General features: G+C 46.1%; 1 protein-coding gene and 1 long non-coding RNA gene across 5 annotated transcripts; both read right to left on the minus strand.

The window, feature by feature from the left end:
* Window positions 1-181: 181 nt before the first annotated feature.
* LOC111833555 (uncharacterized) lies at window positions 182-6,743 on the minus strand. Its single transcript, XR_002835787.2, has 3 exons — window positions 5,952-6,743; window positions 3,619-3,737; window positions 182-1,722 (listed from the first exon to the last, which is right to left on the minus strand). It is a non-coding gene; the product is annotated as an uncharacterized lncRNA (long non-coding RNA).
* A 916-nt stretch (window positions 6,744-7,659) lies between these two features.
* LOC111833575 (TLC domain-containing protein 4-B-like) lies at window positions 7,660-24,700 on the minus strand. 4 transcript variants are annotated; one of them, XM_023791995.2, is made up of 7 exons: window positions 24,283-24,699; window positions 18,860-19,012; window positions 15,440-15,529; window positions 13,287-13,345; window positions 11,768-11,862; window positions 11,335-11,408; window positions 7,660-10,879 (listed from the first exon to the last, which is right to left on the minus strand). In XM_023791995.2, the coding sequence occupies exons 2-7, from the start codon at window positions 19,003-19,005 to the stop codon at window positions 10,537-10,539; spliced, it is 807 nt and encodes a 268-aa protein (XP_023647763.1). In that variant the 5' UTR covers window positions 19,006-19,012; window positions 24,283-24,699; the 3' UTR covers window positions 7,660-10,536. The 4 variants fall into 4 exon arrangements, with proteins under 4 accessions (XP_023647763.1, XP_023647764.1, XP_023647766.1 ...); XM_023791996.2 differs by lacking the exon at window positions 24,283-24,699 and adding an exon at window positions 24,069-24,173; XM_023791998.2 differs by lacking the exon at window positions 24,283-24,699 and adding an exon at window positions 23,970-23,992.
* Window positions 24,701-26,546: the final 1,846 nt, after the last annotated feature.

Raw genomic sequence — 26,546 nt, forward strand, 5'->3', positions numbered from 1 at the left:
CACCACTACACAAACAGTAAATCATTTAATGAATACATATTACTCTGTTATAAAAGGGCTATTTAAGAATACATCTCAGTTCGAATATTTTAATATCTAGAAATTCACATTCGACTGAAGGCCCAGGTCGACATACATGTGTTCATACATATTATTCACTGTATAATTGAAATACTGTATAGTTGTTTCACAAATTTAATAATTTTAAAATAATAAAAAAAAATAGACCGGAAACTATATTCAATGTTTTGTTAAATTATATGAACACTGTTTTGCAAAATAAATAAATAAAATTCAGTGCGCGACACTGTAAAATCACAAGTTTACAGATATGCAGTCCAGCATCGTAACAGAGATGGCAATCAGACACTCAGATTCTTTTGTTATGGACAGTACTAGTTTAGGTGAAGTGACGTCATCAAGGAGTCCTGTCAGCGTGTTCTTATGTTTTCTGTCTGTGTGTCGCCGCAAAGACAAGGGAAAGACATGCAAAGTGAGGACGACATACGCTATGTCTCTATTCAGCTTATGAATCACTCTGCAAGTCTCTTCTGAGTCTCATCTGGTAGCAATGTGTTGACACAAATAATCTTCACGGTTTGTTTCTCCCTCCAGTTTTAATGTCCTCCACTGTCTGCCCTCTCTTCTACTTTTATTCTACCCCTGTTTCTGCAATCATCACTTCTGGAACCATTAAATCCGTGACATTAGATCCACTCCTTTCTGACATTGTCTTCCTACAATGTATTTCTAGGTCCTTAATGCTCCGACTGATCACCACCTTTTAAGATGGAACGGGGAAGATATAGGAGGAGATATGGGCCCCCATGGTGCAGGACGTAAGCAGCCAATCTGCCCATTCATCTTCACCCCAGTGCCATCTTCACGCTGTAACATGGCTCTGCTCACCATCTCAAACCCCTTCCACTCTTCTCAGATCTCCCTTAATTGTTTCAGGAATTAATCTCTGTGTCTGTATACTCATGTTTTCACTTGCAATTTTAGACTTACATATTATAACTTCGGTCTCCCATCTGCTGCCAGGAATCCCTCCTCAAGAAGGTTCTGCCCACTCCCAGTTCAGTCTCCCCCAAGACTAGATGAGCAACCAAATACCACCTGAGCAACTGAGATACACATTGTGTTTTAACTCACCACCGAGAGTTCCGACATTGCCCCTTATTACATGAACCAGATCTGTTCTGTGTTCTGTGTTCTGTGTAAGCCACTTTGATGGCACTTAATGACACTGAGCCTAAATGGTTTTAACTAAATGTAAGAGGGTGGTTTTGCAAGCTACTTCAGATTGTTTTTACGCAGAATAGGTCTCTCTTTGTGCTCATGGTCACATATAAAGCTCAGTCCATCATTTAGGTTTAAACAGTACGTCAGCTGCGATTAAAGCAATGTTCCGACTGTGACCAGAAGCCCCTAGTGGTGGAATAAAATAATTTCACTACACCAGTAGTAGATAGAAAGGTTTTTAAAGACTGCACACAGAACCCAGAGTGTCAGGTGCTTGTGAGCTACTGGCTGATGGCTGGTGAGTGGCAACTCACTCCTCCAATCATTATTAATTCTTCCTATATGGTGTCAGTCGATTGGCAGTTGTGACAAGAAGGCGGTGCCAGCGGGGATGTGGATGTGAGGAGCAAGCGGCAGCTGCCGTCAATCGCCTTCCAGACGTGAAGCTGCGGGGATCAGCAGACTGCAGAGACTGAACTGGAGACAAAAGCAGCAGAAGATGAATAAATCGATACATTTTGCATAACTGTCAATAATAATGAATGACTTTGAATGTGCTATTAAGATTCACAATCATCAGCAGGGATTTGAACGAGAAGCTCTAAAGAAATAGATTATGAGCCACTTGCTAAAGGGGGGTGCTTGTGTTTTTTCTTTTGTTCACTTTTACATACCAAATTAAATTATTAACTGACAGCACACCACACACACACAGTCAGTTTCAAATATAGCAGCCATGGGTTGGGTATGGATGGATGGATGGATGGATGGATGGGTTTGGTATTTTTCCTCAAACCCCCAGTCCAGTGAAATAACATTTTATGAATATATGAGCTACAACCACATCCTTTGCCAAGAATTAAAAAGTGTAAGAAGAGTATTCTCCCCCTTTCAGTATGAGCCTAGGATGGACAGAAAGCCTTAAAAATACGAGAATAGCTAAAAAGCACGTGCTAATGCCATCAGAAAAGCATTCATGACATTTATGGGATATTCTACATCATTATAGCTCTTGCACATTGCATATGTGAAACAAATGATGAGTCAAAGAGCTTTACTCATCACACATGTGCGTCAACGGGCACATTCCTAAATACACGCAGCCATAATTCATTCTGTATGTTTAAAACCTGCAGGCAAAAAAATATACTATTAGAGATGCGCCGCCAGTTTTGTGAAAGAGAATCTTCTACGCCAGCGGCATATTCAGTCTTTATTAGGTACAAAAGCCTAAATTATACTATTTTCTAATATGTTGCATAAAACTGTATGACTTTAAGGTTCAGATTTTGCATTTTCAGTCCACTGCTCTTAGTTAAATGCAGCCGCCTGGTCCACTAAATGAAAATGCGGCCTTAATAAGGCAAAATATCAGTAACATATATCCTGGTATAATTCAGGTATAACCAGTAGGGGTTGATTTCATTTCATTACCACCACTCAAACCATGCACTCTCCTGGGGCCAGGGGTGGTCTTACCATAAGGCAAGTGTAGGCAGCTGCCTGGGGCCCCGGAAAACTAGGGGCCCCATGAAGACACAATTTCCAGAAGTTACATTTAAGAATGGAATATAATGTGATCATTTAAATGATAGCAATATCATGTATGTTATTTGCATTTTTAGCTACAGTTTTCAGGATAGACAAAGTTACCCCTGTGCCTATTGTAATGGACTATTCCTGCTTTGAGACCACCCAACTTTCGTGTAACACTGGAGTCTATCGGCCCTTCACTGCCAAGCGAACTGACACAAAGTAACAAGGAGAAAACAGCAGAGAGATACAAGACTAGCATCACATCTCCCTGGTCTTGGATAATGTCCTGCTAGAGTGGTAGACAGATATGGAGAGAACACAATTAAATGAATGTATGTAGAAATTCAAGATTAATCTTAGTAAAAGCGGGAATGATCAACTTCTCAAATTTGACTTATTGACCCCATCAGCAAATTTTACCAACAGCATTCCCGCCCCCACCCTGATCCGTAAGTTTTACCGCTGACATCCCACCCTTTCATTTATATATTAATGATGTTTCGTTGTTTTTAATTCCCTTTTGTTTCACTATTGACCCCCAAAAAACCTCAAAATGGCCCCCTAACCATGTCAGCCTAGGGTCCCCAGAGAAGTTAGTCCTGAAGTTTGGGGGCCCCCTGTTGGCCACAACAGTCATTACACTAGGGGGGCGAAATGTCTTTCTGAGTGGGATCCCAGAAACAACAATCCACATCACATGGGTTTAACCACATCAATTTACTGGTCTAAACTAGTTTAATGTTTTTTCCGTGATGCACACATGTTCTATTAATTGCCAGACAGTTTACCAGGCAAAGTATTAAAGCACTCTCTATGTTTGTGAGCTCGTTCGGTTACCTTTTATGACGTGAACGATTATAGCAATCAGGGTTTGATGTTTGAGAAAGCTGTAATACTTGGTTCTCCTGGTGTCCCGAGTGGGGCTCAGATGTTTATGAGACCTTTGCGTCAAATCGCTTGCCCAGGGAGAGAAAAAAATACACAGGAGGTATGTGAAGACTTTATTTGGGCAAAAAGGAGGTGCGGAGAAGTGCGTTAGGTGCACACACCGGGAGGGGTGCCATCGGAGGGGGAGTTTTTCAGGGAAAAGACTGCGATTCCTCCGCCAGTGGCTTTGGATCATCTGCGGCTCATGAACTGTCATCATGCGAAGACACTGCATTGCAGATATTGACCCGCGATAGCGGCAGCAGAGCGAGGCCATTCCCGCACCTCACATCATCACACGGCAGCGTGTGGCTCAGTGGGCTAAGCCGTGTGCCTGTAATCACAAGGTCGGTTCAAGCCCAGCCTCCTGACCTGTGATATTCTGAGATTTGGAGGTAAGAACAGGTTAGGTACTGTAGGTGGGGGGGGGGTCTTTTGAAGGGGCATTTTTACAATATGAAGGGCTGAAGATCAGGCCTCTTTGCCTGTGAAGAGAAGGTTGCTGGTTCAAATCCCCTTGAGCAAGATCCTTAACCCACAGAAAAATGCGCTAGGGGCTCTGGATGGATGGCTGACCCAAGCCCAGGTCCTTGAACAAGACCCTCAACCCCCAGCTCCCTGGGCGCCGCTACGGGTGGCTGCCCTTCGCGGACAGCTTGCTCTACAAAGAGCAAGTTGAGGGAGGCGTAAAAAGAATTTCCCCACGGGGATTAATAAAAGTGTCAATTATTATCATCTAGTCCAACACATCTGCCTGAAAGGGTTTGCAGGAGACACTCCGCATTGAACAGCACTTAAGTTGGTTAAAACTTCTGATACGGAACCGAATGTATGGCAGCTAGGAACAACCATTTATGATTATTTATATATTATTATATATAATTATGTATATAATTATATCCATAATATATGTATATTGACTTATAATTATGATTATTAATTAATAATCATTAATTTAATTCAATCTCTCAGTAATATTGTTTGTGATGCCGCATTTTCAGTAAAATTATAAACGTGTGTCATGAGCAGATCTTTCGGAGGATGACCTCCGAAGTCGCACACAGAGTCATGCGTACGGTAATGTAATACGAGATCAGTAAAGGCTCTTCCAGAGGTTAAAAGCCAAAAAAGTCGGAAGGACTGGGAAAGTGAGAAGAGAGACTCTCTACCCCCCCCCCCCGTTCCCCACGAATTACTTCTCCAGTCCCACCTTGTTATGCTCAGCGTTACTTGGCTATTTAAAGGAAGCGGAGCCTTAGCTTTGCCAGACTGGCAGAAGCTGCAACATGCTCAGCATGCAGGCAGTCGGGGGAGGGGGGGGGGGGGGTTTGTGCGCCACTCGTTTAATCAGATCACTGTCATTCACACTGCACTCATTCCGCAGCAGTGGAGAGGAGGCACTGGGGCTCACGCTACGCCGCTTAGGTATGAGGCACGATGCCAACGTTAGGACAATGTATTCATTCAAGTTTCAGAAATTGATTCATATATTTATTTATTTATTAGGCTATGGCTGACAGCTGGTCTCAGCTAGGAGCATTTAGTAATTTGGTTTATTCTCCTATTGGGAATAAAATGTTAAATGGCGAAATTGTGAGGACATTAGAACAGTGTTTTGGTTTTGTGGTACTAGAATTCAGACTTTATTAAAATGCTTCGGATTATAAGAGATATATAGCCCTATTTTTAATTACAGACATTTATTCTGCTTACCTATACTTTTGTCTAAAATTAAATACAGGCGTGGAAAACAAGAGATTAGCCAACAAGGACCCAGTGGCAGCATGATCACCTCTATAAGTCACGTGATTCAAACCAATGACATTCTAGACATGCACACACATTGCTAACCTAGTGAGCTACACACATTTTATATATTTTGTTAATTTGATATCACTGAAGAGAATAATACTGTAGGCCACTCAACCAAAAACTGATATATGCAGCCTGAAATCAATAACTCACCCAAAGGGTTCAAGAAGATGACCGTTATGGGAATCGATCAGTAGAAACTCTTCCATAGATCTTGTCTAAAAACGAGCGTATGCTGGGAGAGGAAGGCGTGTGATTGGTGGAGGGGATTTTGTTTGGCCCAGCCTGCCTGACAAATGGCCAGTCCCCCCCCCCCCCCAGCCTGCTCTTCTGAGGTTCCATGTAAATGTCCCTTAGCCCACTAAACAATGTTCAAGTCTTTAGGAATAAAGTCCCAATGAGCGGCATGTTTTCTAAAGCGCAAATCTCACCTTTCATCCTGCTAACAGTGTGTTACTTCTTCATTTGAGTCGTCTTCATCCATCTTCACACAGTAAGCCTGGAACCTATCCCAGGCCGCTCGGGACAGAAGGCGGGACACCCGGAGCGGCGTGCCAGGCCATCAGAGGACACACACACACACACACACACACACAGGCCTGTACACATATCTTTGTGTGGATCGTCCATTCACTTCTATGGGCAGTTCCCTAATCCCAACAATGACAATCTTAGCCATAAGTAGCCAAACAAAATACAAGAGTTTTGACATTTTTAGTTTTTTGATTGCAGTCACATATTCTTATAAAATTGAGTTTCCTCATGTGGGGACTAAAAAAATGGTCCCCACAAAGTAATGTATACCTGGACCTCTCTCTCTCACACACACACACACACACACACACAGGTTTGTAATTATATCTTTGCAGGGACTCTCCATTCATTTCTATGGGGAAAACTCTAATCCCAACATGACGACCTTAACCCCTACCCAGCCCTAACCTTAACCATGAGTAAGCAAACAAAATACGAGAATGGCCCCCACGTGAAAATAACACATATTGTGGGGAACATTTGGTCTCCACAATACAATAAAAACATAATCCACCCACGCGCACACACACACACAGGTGCCAAGTCACCCGTCCACATGCTGTTCAACTTACACGAAAAACACAAAGCCCAGGACTAAGGCCTGTAATACAAGGAGACCCTGCAGGCTCCCTACATGCATGCAGCAAGGGCAAGACTTTAACCCCCACTGCCCACTCAGCCAGCATACCCCCCCCCCCACACCTACCTCGAGGTAAGGATTTAAGGTCCCCACTGTGCAATGAGAGATATGGCACCTGCATCTTGCACCCGGTTCCAATCTTTCCACTCCCCATAGATCAGGAAATACAGCCACAAAAATCAGGAATCATGTTACAAACCTGTTACCGAATGAACCTGTTCTCTAAATGAACCTGTTCTCTAAATGAACCTGTTCTCTGAATGAACCTGTTCCAAAATGAATTCTTCATAGAGCGTTATCCATCAATCTGCTTGTGCGGGTAAACCAGTTACCTAGACAGCCGAGTAAGATGTGGGGGTGGATCTCTTGGGGAGGGGTGACGGCAGTTGATGAGCCCATTTCACATTAAGTCAGGTATAAAACGTTGGTTCTTCCTCAACAGTCCCAAACCTGCGTAATGAGATCAGCCCAGATTTTATCATCTTTGCCAGCCGCAGCCGCTGTCCTGTTTCCTCTTTGCTCTGCTTTAATGAAGCTTTTGTTTGCCAGTCATACAAGCATGAGCACAGGTTCACTGGAATGTGCTTTCTTGCATATCCCTTCTTGCTCTGCTTTTTTTAAAGACATACACACAAATAAAGAGGTGAACGCAAAGCGTGGGGTCTGAGCCCACGGTCAGCCGTCCATCCGGAGCCCCTAGAGCATTTTTCTGTGGGTTAAGGATCTTGCTCAAGGGGATTCGAACCAGCAACCTTCTCTTCACAGGCAAAGAGGCCTGATCTTCAGCCCTTCATATTGTAAAAATGCCCCTTCAAAAGACCCCCTCCCCCCCCCACCCACCTACCTAATCTGTTCTTACCTCCAAATCCCAGAATCACACAGGTCTGTTCTGGGGCTCCTCCTTATAAACAACAACAATATCCAACGCCATATTAAATTCATGCAAAAAAGACAAAATACGCAAGTCAATGATCAAATTTATTGATATAATTCCATTTCAAGTAATTCCCTTCCTTGAGTTCTGTTACAATATTATTAGTTGTTGTCTAATGGTAGCCGTAAAACAAAAGTTTTTTCTTCTTTTTTCTTTTTTTAAACATTGAGCGCCCATACCTGCATTCATTTTAAAGGATTCACGAAGCCTTTTTGATGGAATAATGCAAGGCTTTCTTCTGATGTTTTTTTGTTCAGTCATAAGGCAAAAAAAAAAACATTACAAACTGTAAAAATTGTCCTTTAGAGCTCTCAAACTGGACAACGGTGAAAATTAGGTGTATCTAGGTATCATGCAAGGCCAGACCTGGCTTTTGCCTCTATCGTATAATAGAACTGCACTTCCGAAACACGGAAGGACCTGTAACGCGCACTGCATGTACAGCTGACCACCGCTCTGTCTGTAGCTTGCTTGACGTCACTTGAGGTTCAGTACCCTCTGATCTCCTCGTTTGAACTAGTTACTGGGATTTGCCATAACCACAGCTCAGGTTTCCAGAATTACTACCCATGTGATACCTGCAGTATTATCCAATCGGGAAGGAGCAGTACTTTATGTTTCTAAAATGGCTACTGAGGATATTAGATTTGACTATATGAATAACTGGATATCTGAGGCAAAAGAGTGTCATTTTTTTTAAAAAATCGATTCCGCCTATTTATGTGATCTCAGTGTCTTCAGACATGGTATGAGATGCCATTGGCCTGTACAAGACAGAACATCATGAGGTCATAATCCTTGGTCCTCAGTAGATGTAGCCTTTAAGATACAAGACCGTAATACTACAAATGAGTTAGCGGAATTGTTCACGATTCCCCAAATAAAATAAAATAAGACCGTTGTGATTTTTAGGACCTGGGACAGACGTGGATCGGTACAAGGCTGGGGTGCAGGGCGATCTGTCAAGGTTGCCGCCTAGCCTGTGGGTCCGGGTGTCCTCCAGACCAGCAGCAGAACTGCCAGGATGCTGAGCCCAGTCCTGCGCAGGACGCAGTCTGATTATCAGCTTGGCTCATCTTCCCATATTTTAAAATATACTTTACATCCTCCAAGGAAAAATCTAGCGAGTCAGTATAAGTAGATGCACATCCTGTCCTTTCCGTGTTGCTAATGCTGTCCCTTTACATTCTCTATGTTTAAATTTCACCATATATATTTGTAGTTTGATAATAAATAACAGAAGATGGCAAGGTCTGGTATTCATGGACGATATCTGTGCAACACACCAATACGCCACCCCCACGCTTTAACAACCCCGATGGTGAATGTCAAAACAGCTAGAGGCAAGACACGAACCAGTCACTCACTCCGTCTTTTTAGGACGTAGCTGTACAGCCAGACGTCTCAAACATGCCCCGCACGTTAATCCCGGGGACACCAGACAAGCACGTTCATTAGCGGTAACGGCATGAGGTGTCACCGTGCCACCAAGGAGAGACAGACAGTCCAGAGAATTCGGGGGGAATCCCGCTGCACAATGGCAGCCACTAGGGGGCGTCCACTTCCACATTACAAAATCAGCGTGAAACTGTCAAACCCGCATCTCAGCACCTGCCTCCTTCACTGTGGCTGAGGATACAAAACCTTACTCTGCCGCTTCTAATAAAGAAAATTTCAGGGGGATAAGTGTATCTCGGATAACTGCGTGCTCTTAACGCTGTCGTTTAGCCGCCGTCCAAACTGACAACACTCCTCCACCATGTGGGTTTGGCGCTGAAAATAACGGCCAAACGAAACAGGCAAAATTAACAGTCATCCAGTGCTGGGTGGTAATGAATGGGGGGGAAAAAAAATGTGTGTCGATTAGCCTCATCCCAGCTGCTGCTCTTCTATAAATCTGTAGCACTTGATTTAAGAGGGAAAGAAAAAGTGAGAGAGAGAGAGAGAGAGAGAGAGAAGAAAACTACCGATACATCCCTTCACAGCAGATCCCTTTATAATTCAGGCCAGAAGACCGAAAAGCACCAAAAACGGCTTTGACAAGGCACCTTCCCACCTCACCGCAACTTACATACACCCTACTACGACAGAACTCCCTCTGAAACACTGAATGACTCTCCTACACGCAGCACGGTTCAGCACATCAGCAGGCAGAGCGCGACCTGCCCACCTGTCCCTCGTAGCCTCGAGGTCCAGGAGAATCCTAAACATGCATAAAAAAATACACACGAGCAGTCTGAGAGGTATGAAGAGTAAATGTACCCGCCCCCAATATCTGAGATCGTACAAAAAAAACAAAAGAACTCAGAAGCGTGATGAGAGAGCGGGTTTGTAAGATTTGTCAGCAGTGTGACAGACAGCGGAAGACGTTGTCGGAGATTTTTTCCCCCCACGAGGAAGACGGTAAGCAGCAGAGACTCACGGGTATGACGCGAGCGGATTCAGGGACGCTTTTTGAGACTGACTGCTTTCACGTCGGACTCGGCGACGTGGGCCACGAGGTCGACCCAGTTTCCCTGAATGGCTTCCCGTCCGCCCCTCCTCCCGCAGTCTCCTCGTCCGGGTCGCGGGGGTTCGCAGTCTGGCTGTTTCTAAGGCCCTCCCCGGGTACAGCTGTCCAGGCACTTGGAGTTTCGTTACGGTGGAGCTGAGCTTAAGCCGTCCCAGAAGCCCGCATGCAGGTGGATGGGTTGCTTCTCCGGGAAGGGGGCAAGGCGACGGGGTGAGAGGCATCTTGGCATCTGAGATGACGTGGGCGGCTGGCTGGCTCATCAGTGAGGGGGAGGAGGGGGAGGAGGGGAGGGGGCATGCGTGAATACTGCCTAATAGGATAGGAATCCCAAGGTTAAGGTCATTCATCGTTGAGGGTGGGACCACACCTAGAGAATCGATCTCCCGTGCGCCGGCCTCAGTCTGTGTGATTGTTGAGGTCACTGCTATGGTTTTGCTTGATGTCGGGGCCACCTTTGCCCGCCCTGCCTCGCCCTGTCAGGACCCTGTAGCAGCCCCTGGCGATCCTGTACATCCAGATGGTGTTCAGAATGTCCAAGCAGACGCTGGAGACGATCCAAGCCACCTGGGGTCCCATTCCCAAGCGGACGAAGGCAGGGGTCCCGAAGGTAGCCCCCACTCGGGTGTAGTAGGAGGGGATGACGGCGATGCGGACCAGGAAGAAGACCAGCGTCATCATCATACCGTTGGCCACCACCAGGCGGTTGGTGCGTGGGATGGAGAGGACCTCGAAAAACCATCTGCAGAGAAGCAGACATCAGATCTTTTAGCAGCTGGCAGAGACAAGTAAAGGAGTGAGGAACATAAGAGGGGTTTCCTAAAGAGGTGATGGAGGTGGTGAGTAAGTAGATCGTGGATCATGGCCTCCATCATGGAGATGTGACCTCATGATGACTGGCACCATTGTAGATTTCCATCTGATCTTAGCTATGCAAATAAGGGCAACCGAAGCCCCCCGAGGGAGGGCATTAGCTTTTGCTAACAGGAACTTGTGCAGCGGTATCTTCTTCCCTCGTTCCTCCCGCTCAGGTGTCTCTCGCCTTCGCTGCCTCCTGGAGTCTCCGCACGCAGGATTGACGCCTTGCCTAAGTGGCTTCACGCCCCCTGAGGTGCCCCTCCCGCCCCAGGGGCCGCTTGCGTCGGCGGGATAGCGATGTTTGCAAACGGGAGTACAGAGCAGCCGCGGAGCTCTTACCTCTGGTTGACAAACGGAGTAGACAGCTCCGAAATGAGGCGGAAGTTGGCGAAATACGGCAGCACTCCACGATTCTGCCAGGCACACACAGACACGGGGGCTATTGATGGGGGTTTGGGTGGGGGTGTCCTTTTACAAAATTCAGACAAATAAGCCTTTGGGGCAACCAAACAGGAAACAGAACAGGTCGTGATCAAAGAAACCATTAAAAAGCTCAATTTAGCGCAGTACACTTTAGTGAACACAGGCAAAAAAAACACGCTAAAAATAACTAGCATCATAACCAAGTATTTTCTATTAATCTCATGATCATCTGAGCATCAGAACCAGCGCACACTGTGCTCATGACCGGGCCCTGACTGCGCTGTGCGGTCGTCTGAACATTAACCCGGGCACACGGCCGCTTTGTGCCCGTCGGTAAGGGGTGGCGCACCAAGACGTATCCGTAAGCGTAGAGCGCGGCGAGGTGGTGGCACACGAAGAAGCCATCTCCCATGGTGCTCCAGTTGCAGGCCAGTAGCAGGAGGTCTGTGGGGGAGGGGGGGACAGTGGGGACAGTCGGGTCAATGGGGCGGTGGGGGGGGCATTCAAATAAAGCATGCCTCCTCTAATCCTGTCATTCCCAGTGACCCGGAGCTATTTGTGGCATCTCCGGTCCACGGTTCCCGTTCTGAACATGCTCTGTGTCCATCTCAGTGGGGAAAACCCATGGAATTTAAATAAGCGGGTAAACAATGAATGATCCAGCATGACCCTTAAGGCTAAAATGGGGATCTTACATTTACCCCATTTAGCAAATGCTTTTATTCAGAGCGATGTGCATTTTTGAGAAGGTTGGGTCAGAGGGTCCCAGGAGCGATCGGGAGTTGGGGGCCTGAAGCGCTCAATGGTGAAATGCAGTGGCATAAGAGAAGGTTTGGTATTGGGAGGGAACAACTTAATCATATAAATATAAAGATTTATTTTCTGGGGGTGGGGGAGGGCGAATGAAGCCCAATTTAATGTTGGGGGTACACACCCAACTCGCTGAGTCGGTTCTAGAAGTAGAACTAAACGTAGATAGCGCTAGCCGATTTCCTGTCAGCGCTAGCCGATTTCCTGTCAGTGGTAGCCAATTTCCTGTCAGTGGTAGCCAATTTCCTGTCAGTAGTAGTTGATTTCCTGTCAGCGCTAGTTGAGTTCCTGTCAGCGCTAGCCGAGTTCCTGTCAGTGCTGCCCAATTTCCTGTCAGCGCTAGCCAATTTCCTGTCAGCGGTAGTCAATTTCCTGTCAGCGCTAGCCGATTTCCTGTCAGCGCTAGTCAGGTTCATGTCAGTGCTAGCCGATTTCCTGTCAATTTTAGCCGATTTCCTGTCAGTGCTAGTTGATTTCCTGTCAGTGGTAGCCGATTTCCTGTCAGTGGTAGCCGATTTCCTGTCAGTGGTAGCCGATTTCCTGTCAGTGCTAGTTGATTTCCTGTCAGTGCTAGCCGAGTTCATGTCAGTGCTAGCCGAGTTCATGTCAGTGCTAGCCGAATTCAAGTCAATGCTAGCCGATTTTCTGTCAGTGCTAGTCGATTTCCTGTCAGTGCTAGTCAAGTTCCAGTCAGTGCTAGCTGATTTCCTGTCATTTCTATGGGAAAAATGCTAATGCTAACAATGAGAACCTTAACCCCTACCCAGCCCTAACCATAACCAGAAGTAACGAAACAAAATACAAGAGTTTCTGCATTTTATAGTTGTTTGATTGGAGTCACAGATTTTTAGGAAATTGCGTTCTCCCTTATGGGGACCGGGAAACTGGTCCCCATAAGGTCAAATTAGCAGGTTTTTATCGAATTGTGGGAACCGAGAAAGTGGTCTACACGAGGTAAAAAGCTACTGGCTTTTATTACATTGTGGAGAAATCTGGTCCCCACAATGTGATAATTACAAAAACACACACACACACAGACAGGGAAGGGGCAGACTCACCATACAGAAGGTAGCCGCACGTTATTGCCACATTGAGCTTGACCAGCGTGGGGTCCCCCCTGCAGAACGACAGCACCAAGGCAACACGCTGGTGAGTGAGCAGCCCCCGCCACACAGGAACCAAAGCAAAAGAGCTTCCATGAACGCCGCTCATCAAATCAGGCAAGACATAGGAGAATAGACCACCTCAGCAGAAAAATCTCCTTATAGAAGCGTTTTCAGAAATAAAACTAAAGTAAGCCAAGAACTTGTTTCTTGAACGGCTATTGATTTTTATGGGTAAAAATGTAAATACTGTATAACACTGTGCAGCCACGTTATTACCTAAGGCAGGGAGGAGGTACACTATGCAGCACGAAATGGGGACGTAACGGGGAAAGAAAAAAGCAGAGGAACACCGACCGCGACCAGCTGCTTGTGTTTCAATAGGTACAAATAGTTTTCTGTGCACAGTTGCAACTTCTTATCTTTTATTACCCAGGGCAAGGTGAGTGTGAGCATGCTGACCGGGTCATGAGGCAGGGGTGATAGGGCATCATAGGACAGAGTCACGCGTGCGCGCGCGCACACACACACACACACACACACACACAGTCAGACACACACACACAGGTTTGTAATTATATCTTTGTGACGACCCTCCATTCATTTCTATGGGCAGAACCCTCATCCCAACATGACGACCTTAACCCCTACCCAGCCCTAACCTTAACCATAAGTAACCAAACTAAATATGAGACTTCTGGCATTTTTACTGTGTTTGATTGCATTCACAGACTTTTGTGGGGACCTGAAAAATGATCCCCACAGCATCAAAATAACAGGTTTTTATTGTGGGGAACACTTGGTCCTCATAACGTAATATAAACATAATCAACACGCACACACACATTAAAAATCATGAATCCCATATCTGTGTTCCTGGCAAGTGACATTATCATAATGATAAGCTGTTTGATGATGTACAGGTTGCTTAATGTTGCAGAGGCCCCCATGGGGGGGGGGGGGGGCACCGCAGTAGTAAGGTTACTGGTCCTGAGGGATGCCCAGGCCTCCTCGCCCGCAGTGTAACCTGGCAACACCTGAGCCGCAAACTGGTGACAGCGCAGCAGAAATGCCGCCCCCCCCCCCGAGTAAGCGACACCAGCGTGGTAAGGGACACCGGCACTGCAGCACTGCCTCATGCGACACTGACAGCCAGCTGGACACCTTTGTCTTCAGGGGTCGACGCCATTTGGCATCTGCGGATATTTCAGGGTCCGTCAGGGAATCTATGAAGGGCCTCGAACCCCTTACAGCACGGGGCGACATTCCATTCCTCATGCTCCTCTACAAATCAGCAGGAAAGTCACGATGCCTCATCGCCCCCTAACACCAGAGTTACATCGCCGTCCATCTGCGGCGAAGAGCCAGAAAATAAAAATCAAGAGGACAACAAACAAGAGGCCGATTAAAGGAAAAAAATGTGCCATAAGTGGTCAGACAGACAAAGGGGGGGGGGGGGGATGAGTGGATAATAAGGAGTCCGGCGTCAGAAAGTGGGGGATGGGATGGGGGGGGGGCAGTCTGCCAGGATCCTGGGAACGCCATGGTGGCGGTGAAAGGAGAGAAAGGGGGGATTTTCTCTGCTTTCAGAGAGGCGGAGGAGGGGGCGGACAATGCGAGCTGGGGAGGTGGTATTATTGATCAGATGGGGGACGGGGGGGGGGTCACACGGGGAGGGACGGGGGCTGCTAACTGGGCCGGTGTTGTTTCACCATGAAAAGCAGCCTTGTTTGGTGGGGGCCCTCTCTTCTCACGATGCGGCGAGTGGCGGGGGGGGGGGGATTGGGGCGGGAGAGAGAGGGAGAAGATGGATTGGGGGGAAAGCGGCCCAGTTTCCCTCTTGGTGCAATGTGGTACGTTCTCAGAGGGGCCGCAGGCACATTATAGGGTGGCGGGCACTGGGGGGGGGGGGCAATGTAGGGGGGGATGGAGAGATGGAAACACCCTGTTGTCACAGAAAATCGGCAGAATGGTGGGAGGGCTGCGCTTTTCTCCTCCCCCGCCTGTAACACAGAGATATGATGTGCCCCTCCCCCCCCGCAATGCGACGCCCCACACAGGCCGCACTGGGTGGACCACAGGGTATCTCCCGCATTTCCCTCGCTTACCACACGGGGTCCTCATTGACGGCATCATCGAACCACAGGATGTAGAGGCAGAAGAGGCCTACGATGAGGGCGTGGACAGTGGACACCAGCCTGCGGACGGAGACACGGGGGGAGGGGGGTGGGAGGGTGGAGTGCTGTGATGTCACTACACAGGACAGCAATGCGCGGAAATGACATCATTATACATCGTCTGCTGTCACAAACGTACATCATGCTTTGGCCTTTCACATGTAATGGGGGGATGTGCCTTTGAATGAACTAAAGGACTCGAGTAAAGATGAAATTATTTAACACTAGAAGTTATATAACTGTTAGAAAAAGTTTGCTTTGGCTTTTTATGGTATGGGATGATATACAAAACATAAAAAAACATCTTAGCTAGTCAGACAGTCTAGTGTGTGTGTGTCTGTGTGCCTTAAAGCGCAGACCTTTGGAACTCTTATCACCCTCATGAAAAGCACTTGGGCCATGTCCAGTTATAATCTCCCCAGGAGTGAGCGAAGCCCCTCCACTACGGGCCACACCGGGCCGATGGAAACAGAGGTGGAGAACCGCTCCTGTTCAGGATCAAGCGAGGCCGGTCACCCAGGGAGGAGGCAAATGAGGGGGGGCGGTTATGCGGTGATGCAAGCCTTCTGCTTCTGCCTGAAGGCTACCGCGCTGTTCATTAAATATACATAACCCCTGGCTACCCTGCCAAGGGTAATGATTCTCGAGGGAGGGTGGAGGAGGTGTGAATGTGCGTACGTGTGTGTAGGGGGGGAGGAGAGTGGAACAGTCCTCTGCTTCCCTCCTCCTTGGCTCGTAGCCTAATTAACACCAGCACACGCCCCAACGAGGCCGAACCCAGGGCCTCAGCAGCCAGCAGGCGTGTGCAGCTCGTCATGCAGGCACACGTGAAAGACACGGTCCGGTAAATAAAAAACACCAGAATGGCAGCGAGGCAGGTTGACTGACCTGAAACAGGAGTCAGGCCCGCGGGATCCACGCACCCCCCCCCCCTCACCTCGAGGTTATCTGCAGCTCTCCGATTATCTGCAACTCCGACCCGCAGCAATGGGGCGAGATCTGGTAGACCGGCCTGGTTTATGGCTAACAGAGAGGATCATTAAGAGGCTAATGAGTGAAACCAAACCCCAGAGACTCTACAAAACAACTATTAACACGCCAGAAGCTAGCAGACGCCCACCTGCTCACTCGCCCGGCTGCACCCCAGGGAGAACCTTCCAGATTCCTCCGAAAGTCGCTTATCGCCATTCGCCAGCTCCCTAGAATCTCCAAATGCGTGCTGTGTCATGTGTGTCACAAGCTGTCAGGTGCCATTAAGTGCCGCGACCTTTCACGGTAACCAAAGACACACTGGGTGTATTCCTGTGTCTGTTACTGCTTAGCTATGGGATGTTTCACATCAAGGTCTACTTCGTTTTGTACTGGCACAACGGCTCTCTATCCAAGGCAAAGCCTAGACTACAAAATGACCACAACTCAATAATCCGTGACAAAAGATAAGTAGGCAATCAGTTATCATATTACACGGTAAAAATCAGTTGACCAAAATAACGTCTGTTGAGCCGGCTCTTTTGGGTACGAGACACACTTCCCCGGATGGCTGGTCTTGGTGAAGGTCTCGGTCAGTGTCTGGGTCTACGACAAGTCGGAGGCAGAGCCCTAAAGAGTGTCGGCAGAAAAGTGCGACAAACTACAGGGCGCCGCCCTCCCGGGGCCTCTGCCAGCCACACACCATCGAGCGTGTTTCATGACCTCACCAGCCCGAAATGGGCCCGGTCTCACGCTCTCACAAGGCATGACCAGAAGGAGCGGCGTGCAAACTAAACAAAACGGTGAGTCACAACGCCAGGTTACGCCACACACGGGATCTCCGGTCCTGCGACTCCACAGTCATCTGTCGGGCACCGTTGCCACGCTCACGCCTTTCACGCAGCATCGAGTTTATGGACAGCCAGGGACCCTCGAGGCTGGGGGTCAGTATGCATCGCAAACACGAAGACGACCAATTCAGAGCCTTACATCTCACAGTTAACTCATACCTTACACCCAGGGGCAGATTATAAAAATTGTGGCTACTAGCCAACTGTGCTTGTTCAGTGAAAAAAAATTAGCTTGACATGCAATTTCTTTTTACTAGCTAGCGGGCTAAGGTTCAGGCTTTTGTACCTGCCCTTCGTCTAAATTACTCACCTGCGGTGAGAGAGGGCGGGCTAAATCTTCAGCACTGATTACATTACATACATTACTTAAGGCTTCTCTGGCAGTATGTTTAGTGTTTCTCCTTTAAGAGTAAGTGATCCATAAGTGGGCTCATTCAGCACACAGTACTGAGAATGAAGCCATCACCATGTGCTGAAGCTGCTTCATACGCCACACGGTACTGAGAATGAAGCCGTCACCATGTGCTGAAGCTGCTTCATACTCCACACGGTACTGAGAATGAAGCCGTCACCATGTGCTGAAGCTGCTTCATACTCCACACGGTACTGAGAATGAAGCCGTCACCATGTGCTGAAGCTGCTTCATACTCCACACGGTACTGAGAATGAAGCCGTCACCATGTGCTGAAGCTGCTTCATATTCCACACGGTACTGAGAATGAAGCCGTCACCATGTGCTGAAGCTGCTTCATACTCCACACGGTACTGAGAATGAAGCCGTCACCATGTGCTGAAGCTGCTTCATACTCCACACGGTACTGAGAATGAAGCCGTCACCATGTGCTGAAGCTGCTTCATACTCCACACGGTACTGAGAATGAAGCCGTCACCATGTGCTGAAGCGGCTTCATACTCCACACGGTACTGAGAATGAAGCCGTCACCATGTGCTGAAGCTGCTTCATACTCCACACGGTACTGAGAATGAAGCCGTCACCATGTGCTGAAGCGGTTTCATACTCCACACGGTACTGAGAATGAAGCCGTCACCATGTGCTGAAGCTGCTTCATACTCCACACGGTACTGAGAATGAAGCCGTCACCATGTGCTGAAGCTGCTTCATACTCCACACGGTACTGAGAATGAAGCCGTCACCATGTGCTGAAGCTGCTTCATATTCCACACGGTACTGAGAATGAAGCCGTCACCATGTGCTGAAGCTGCTTCATATTCCACACGGTACTGAGAATGAAGCCGTCACCATGTGCTGAAGCTGCTTCATATTCCACACGGTACTCAATATCAGTTCTTTATCCTGTTCTGCTTTTGCTGCCAAAACCTTGCAAGCAATGAATTCCCACCATTTTGTGAAAAATACTACATGACATGCTGCTTGATGTATCCGCATATGCATTTACTGTGAGCCTAAGCAGATTTGTCACTAGTTTTTGCCGTTTAAATGGTATGATTGTGTATGCACATTTGCACGTGCGGGTGTCTTTCCCTGTGCATGCGCCGGACAGTCTCCCACCTGGAGTTCCACTCGGGACGCTTGGCTGATGGCAGGCGGCTGTAGCCAGTGGCCACGGCCGGTGAGAGCCGGGGACTGGCCACAGAGAAGAGCAGCTGGAAGCCCACGAAGCTGCCAACCACCACGCTCAGCTCTCTCATCTCCATCTCTCAGCTGGGACCACAGAGACGGAAACATGGAGGGAGAGAGAATGATGAGTCTGAGATACGGGCAAGCATACAGAGATAGATAGGGAGCCCTATACCAAAGACAGACAGGTCTAACAAAGAGAGACATACAGTAGAGAGACAGACAGGTACAACATGGAGAAACAGGTACATCAGAGAGACATACAGACAGACAGGGATAACAGAGAGACATAGTACATACTCAGACAGTAGGCCTATAACAAAGACAGACAGGTATGACAGAGAAACATACAGAGACAGGCACATTAAAGACAGGCAGGTACAACACAGAGACAGGTACGACAGAGAGACATACAGTGTACAAACAGACAAATCTATCAGAGAGACCTACAGTACAGAGACAGATAGGCACATAACAAAAAGAGACAGGTCTAACAAAGAGAGACAAGCAATACAGAGACAGACAGATACAACATGGAGAGACATGTACAACAGAGAGACATACAGTTTATAGACATACAGGGTTAACAGAGGTAGATTTAAAGTACAGAGAGTGGCAGGTATAACAGAGACAGACATACACTACAGAGACAGACAGGTAGGCTTATAACAAAGACAGACAGCTACAGTATAACACAGAGAGACAGGTACAACAGAAACAAGCAGGTATAACACAGAGAGACAAACAGGTATAACAGAGACAGACCTGTACAACAGAGAGAAACAGTACAACACAAAAACAGGTATAACAAAGACAGACAATTATAACAGAGATAGATATAAAAAAGATGAACACGTAGTATAAAGACATACAGGTAAAAGAGAGAGACATACAGCACAGACAGACAAGTGTAAAAGAGAGAGACATACAGCACAGACATACAGGTAAAAGAGAGAGACATACAGCACAGACAGACAAGTGTAAAAGAGAGAGACATACAGCACAGACAGACAAGTGTAAAACAGAGAGACATACAGCACAGACATACAGGTAAAACAGAGAGACATACAGCACAGACAGACAAGTGTAAAAGAGAGAGACATACAGCACAGACAGACAAGTGTAAAAGAGAGAGACATACAGCACAGACATACAGGTAAAAGAGAGAGACATACAGCACAGACATACAGGTAAAAGAGAGAGACATACAGCACAGACAGACAAGTGTAAAACAGAGAGACATACAGCACAGACAGACAAGTGTAAAAGAGAGAGACATACAGCACAGACATACAGGTAAAAGAGAGAGACATACAGCACAGACAGACAAGTGTAAAAGAGAGAAACATACAGTACAGACAGACAAGTGTAAAAGAGAGAGACATACAGCACAGACAGACAAGTGTAAAAGAGAGAGACATACAGCACAGACAGACAAGTGTAAAACAGAGAGACATACAGCACAGACAGACAAGTGTAAAAGAGAGAGACATACAGTACAGACAGACAAGTGTAAAAGAGAGAGACATACAGCACAGACAGACAAGTGTAAAAGAGAGAGACATACAGCACAGACAGACAAGTGTAAAAGAGAGAGACATACAGCACAGACAGACAAGTGTAAAAGAGAGAGACATACAGTACAAAGACAGACAGATGGACACAGCCAGGTACTATATAACAGAGGCTGACAGGTATAATAAAGACAGACAGAAGGTACAGAGAGACACAGATGGACACAGAGAGGTATAACAGAGGCTGACAGGTATAACACAGAGAGACATAAGGACTTGGAGGCCTGTATAGCACCGACATACAATAACAGACAACAATCTGTACAGATGTCCAAATAAAAGGGGGAGAGTGGCTGAAGAGTGAAACGATGGGAGCAAAAGAAGGCAGAGAGAGCAGAGGCACTGGGGATGATCAGAGGCTAGACTCCAATTCAGCGCAATTCAATGTATATTTATATAGCGCCTTTCACAACAGAGTCGCCCCGAGGTGCTTTACACAGATGTGTCTTAATATATTCCTACATCATTTAACAGAATAATTCATAAACAGGGAAAAGGGAAGACAAAGAAAGAGAAGACAGCCAGATGACAACGTAGGCGAGGCGGCTAAACGAGAGGGTCTGGCAGGAGGGAATCCAGCGGTGCCTCCCCGCAAACAAGCGGCCAGCCGCCCCCCTGCCGGCGGCTCGGGCCGCCGAGGAGCACAGGGCGACGGGCAAGAGGGGCGGATGTGCCGCAACTTAAAAACGAAGAGACGGCAGAGAAGCTCGCGTGCGGAGAGGACACTGCGAAGGGGACTGCGGAGATGAACGCTTAACGCCTGATCAATATCCCAAGGAAGGGCAATAGTTCAGCACCATTTCCTGGGCTTTATTGCTGCATTGCAAATTTCACAGTGGCCCCCACCCACCGCCACCCGCCATCACACTTTTATGCTACACCAGACCTTATGCCCACACAGCCCATAATGATTACCCACAGAGTGCTACGGAAGATGTAATAATTTTCTTTCAGTTACACCAGCTGGCCACAAGGGGCGCGTGGGGCGCCGTTGAAACGCATGCTGGACTGCGACACATCCGTGTGGCTCTGTGCAGCCCAATGCGTGTTATATGAAGGCGTCAGGCCATCTTAAGGCTCTGCCAATTTAAAATAGGAGGGGATATGATTAAAATGAAGCCTCTTATTAGAACAAACAGATGTTAGATTAATCAGTATTCGAGGTTCGCCACTGAAGTTTAAAGGATCACTGTTCGGTGATGTGGCACAGGAATAATCAGCTGATTAACACTCTGAACCCGCCGTCACCCCCCCCCCAGAAGCAATGCTCTTTTAACTATTGACTCCTGCCTGATTCTCTTTTTCAGCTGCGACCTTTCTCTCTCTCGCATGCAGTACTCTAAAGTTACTCTGTACCTCAGCACTGACAAAAAAAAAAAAACCCATCGTGATATTGCAATCAGCAATATTTCCTAGAAACAGCTTCATTTACCACCCACGGCCCTATTTTTATCCCGCGACACTGAAGCTGGTGTATGCGCTACGCACATTACCAAGAATGAAGCCCTCACCATGAGCTGAAGCTGTTTCATTCACCACACACAATACTGAATATGAGCCCTTTATCCGGTGCTGAAGCTGCATCATTCACCACGCAGCACTGAATGTGAACCCTCTGCCCCAAAGCTCTCCCGTAAGCCGACGCTTCTCTACCAACAGGCCAAACTATGGATCTTCTTAACAGCAACAATCTTTTTCCAGTGTGTTACTTTACGCCTGCAAAGCAGTCCTAATTATACTCAGAATTTCCATAAATGACCAGTTGTGGACGAAAAAAGAAAACCCAAAATACACACCCCTCAGTACCCTGCTGTGACTTTAGAAGAGCCGGCAGGACCCTGACCTAGGAGTCATGGTGGGCAACTGCCAAGAGACACACAGTCTGCCACCGTAACAGACCGCAATGCATCGACGGCATGGTGATTACGGACTATGCACTGCTGTCTGGATTATGGGCCTGCTCCTGGACAATGGACCTTCCCACCTTGTAGAACATGCACGTTGGGTCCCTTCGCTCTTCTCCATGTTACGCCGCTGTGCAGAGGTCCACTGCTCCCTGCATCGCTGCACCCCCACGAGTTTAAGCATGATAAATATGTACCCGCAAGCAGGCCGATCGAGTTCTCCCCAGAACGCTTTCCTCAGTATGGGAACAGCCACCGATTATGCTGGACCTACACGATGAGCACAGTCTCAGTTCAGGTCATTATTATTAAACAAAGCTTTCCAGGGTGCGGACTTGCCTTACGCCCTGTGCTCCCTCGGATAGGCGCAAGGTTTCTCCGCAACCCTGACCAGGATATGCAAAGATAGATGGATGAATGGATGGATGGATGGATGTGGATATTAACAAAGCTCTGTTGCAATGCTTTAAATACAGAGATGGGCAGAGAGCTTCAGTGAAGATGCAATTCATGGAATGGACAAATGCACTGCTATTCCAGATGCAGTCCACCAAGTTCAAGATGATCAAATTGAATTCATAACTGTATTATGGTTCTTCATATCAACTGTATTAAATAAGTCTGTATCAGCGTATTCTGGAGGTTTCCGTGGACCGTTCCCTCATTCTGGAAACCCTGCATCAGCCAAGAAGCATAGAGCATATGATATATGCAGGTTGACTTGGTACTTACCCTATCATGAATTTTAGCATTAAAAACTAATATCTGTTCATGAACAAAAAATATAAAAGCAATAATGTAATATTGTGATACACTTCCCATGTCCACGTAGTGCACAATTGAGATTACTTGTTAATAACGTTAATAATGTCTATTACCTGGCCCAAGATTTCCCCACTAGAAGGGTAATCTTTACTTTAATATGCTCAAATCCCAATACGAAAAGCAATTGAAATGTCTGAAATAGCCGCATCACATTTAAGCCGCCTGCTGCAGGTATTTATCGGACATCGATGATTAAGATTCTCATTAACATTTATTATTAGGATTAATTAAAATATATTTCCCTGGGCAATTATTTCATACTTGCTCTGCACTTTAAATTTAAGCATCTAAAACCAGCGACATCGCTGTCGGTGACTGAATTTCAATCATTGAATCGCATTAATAATTTGCGAACAATCATTAGACAACAAAATACACCGGTCAGACCTTGCACAAGAAAATCTACGATTAGAAACAATACATTTACATGTACAATTTACACATTTCTTTTCTAAAATATTTCAGAAGAATATTTCACCGAGTATTTTATATACCTCGGACACATACGCAGTGGACGTGCTTGTACCTTGATTCCCACACATTTCTACACAAAGATAATGACCAGTCTTATACAAAGCAGTCATTGCTGTAAGCCACGCATCCTTTTCTCTTCCACAAAGGCTGCCCATGCAGCGAGAAAACCGCACCAATTCGGTCCGGCCGGGCGCGATAAACGGAGGAGCAGCAATGCGGTTTTTTATATTGCAATCTGTTTGCCATCTTACTCCGGCTACCTACCATGCGGATTCCTGCTACAGTATATAGGTTAACGTTACTCGATCGGCGTGTGACTAATCGCTTCCCACTAGAAGCAACACAGACGGGGAGACCACTTACGTGTTTAAGTTCATAACGCCAGTTTTAAGCACATATAAATGCAAAACAGTTATCCAACAGACCTCCTCCCTCCTTTCTTCCTCGCAAGTGCATGATTTCCCCAGGAAAACTACTTCGCACTCCGCTCATATAAAACTAGTATCCGTGCAAAACAACATTCACCTACGCCTTTGTTTACCAACTTTCATTATATAAATACGCAAGATGAAAATACCTGGTAGCAGTTTCATTTGTCTTTGTTTAAACGATATTTGCTTCTTCGCTGTTGTCTTCGTACTTTCTTGGCACTTCCTTGGGTCTTCCTAGCTAGCCTCTAACAGCTAAATATCTATTTCGATTTCCAGCAGCCCCAGACCTATGTCACTGGCTCTTACCACCTTGCCACCAAGCGCCGTGTGCCGCTATTCATTATTCAGATTGTAACAATCAGCGTCCGGGAAGCACATAGATTTATAAATTTCATCCCATTAAATTCATCCGACGTAACACCTAACTTCAGAGAGTTTGATTTTATTTTTGATGGTAAGTCCAGTGTTTTTCTTTTTTTTTTTTGCATTGACAGCCAAGACTGACATATGACGCAAACACGCGACTGATCCCCTTCCTCGCGACGACACACCCCTCCCCGTAACCACTCCTTCACTCAAAAATAGTTTATTCATGGATCTTATATTCCGATTGGGCAGCGTAGCCGTTACGTCAACAGTAGCGGCCAATCATAACTCAACGCCCTTAGCACTTAAATAAAAATCACGTCTCATGTTAGCTTAACAGTATTTTAACAAATGCACTGCAAGATATCGACCGTTAAAAAAATGTGCACTTAAACAAAAGGTAAAAGTGAGATTAGATAAAAAATATCTTCAATATACAACTAAAACCTTATGTATACATGAATAATAATAACACAAACCTGCAGATATCTTGCTCTTGTTCCTTCAATATAATTACTTTAATAAAATTCTCATCTCTGAACAGATTAATAAATCCAATAGAATTAAGTATTCTGCTAATAAATAGTTAAATTGATAAAAAAAAACCAATAGGTTTCTTTGGTATGGTAGTGCATAAACATTTAACAAAAATAAAATACAAAACCTTTTGTAAAAAGTTAGCATAGTCATTACTGTTTACCAGTTGACTTCCATAAGCTATACCTCTGTAATAGCGTGACAAAGGCTGCGTTGACGACTTTCCCGCGATAACTAGGCTACCACACTAATGCTTCGTCCGTATATAGATGGTTATAGAGAAAACATTTTCATAGACTGTCATCATCACTCTATCATTTATACTGTTGGGTAACTTTGTTTAGCAGACCATTTTTGAATTTGATATTTATGGCATAATCCTTCCAGGATTCTTACTAGACGGTTTTTCTTGCAGAATATTTTGAGTTCTCCCCCAAACTTTCAAGCGCGGTTTTCTTCAGTTCCATATTGGTAATATCTTCTTTGAGGGTTCTTCACTATGCAGCATCCTACTCTCTCTCTCTCTCTGTCCCCCCCCCCCCCCCACACACACACACACACACACACACACAAACTATGTGGACTTTTGATTGATTGATGCTCCTCAGTCTGCCTCCGCCGATGGGGATTAGCGGGGCATTATTTACGCACTTCCGTACTCAAGCTGCAGCGGAGCCGCTTCGACACTGAGCTGTCATTGATGATGCAGTTGCTCATACTGGACCACTGTAGCCAGCTGAAACCGACCCTGCAGCACATGACGCTGCAGGAACCAATTAAGGCTTAACATTTTCAACCCTGAACTCCCTGCAAATATTATATGCAACCTATCAATACATTTAAACTCAAATTTCAAATTAACTTCAACATACACAAACACTGGTGGGAAAATAGCATATTGACTGAGGAAGCATATTTATGACCACAGAATCATAGGTCTTGGATATTGATGTTTTACTATTGATCAAAGTGCTTATCCTGTGCCCTAGCTGACCAACTCTAAAAACTAGACCGTAAAATTACGTAATTAATAAGAACTGCTTTTTGCATCTCAAAAGCTGCTTATATAGTAAAGGAAGGTAACATGGCATATGCGTGTTGAATTGGTTATTCGAACTGTGTCAAACAAAATAAATATAATACACTGCCATCTAGTGAAGTTTTCGATATACTACACATTCAATGTTCGAGGCATCTGAGATGACAAAGGAATAGACTAGGTTCTGTACAGGCAGAGTTATGTGAGGTCTTTATATAGATACTGTATGAGTCTCTACTCGACTATAAATACTTGATTAATATTTCATATTCACACCTTTATTTATTTGGGGAGATATATACATTTCGTTGTAAGAATGACTTAGTAATTCATTTTAATAGCTCTTTCGGTTGTAATTAATGTCACGTGAGGTTACCAAAATATTTAGACACTCACGAACCTCTTGAAGTTTTTGTGTCTTACTAAGTAGCAGCTAATAAGCTAATTTACGGTTATCCAGCATTTAAA

The sequence above is a fragment of the Paramormyrops kingsleyae genome, chromosome 5 (assembly GCF_048594095.1).
Source record: "Paramormyrops kingsleyae isolate MSU_618 chromosome 5, PKINGS_0.4, whole genome shotgun sequence".
Classification (NCBI taxonomy): Eukaryota; Metazoa; Chordata; class Actinopteri; order Osteoglossiformes; family Mormyridae; genus Paramormyrops; species Paramormyrops kingsleyae.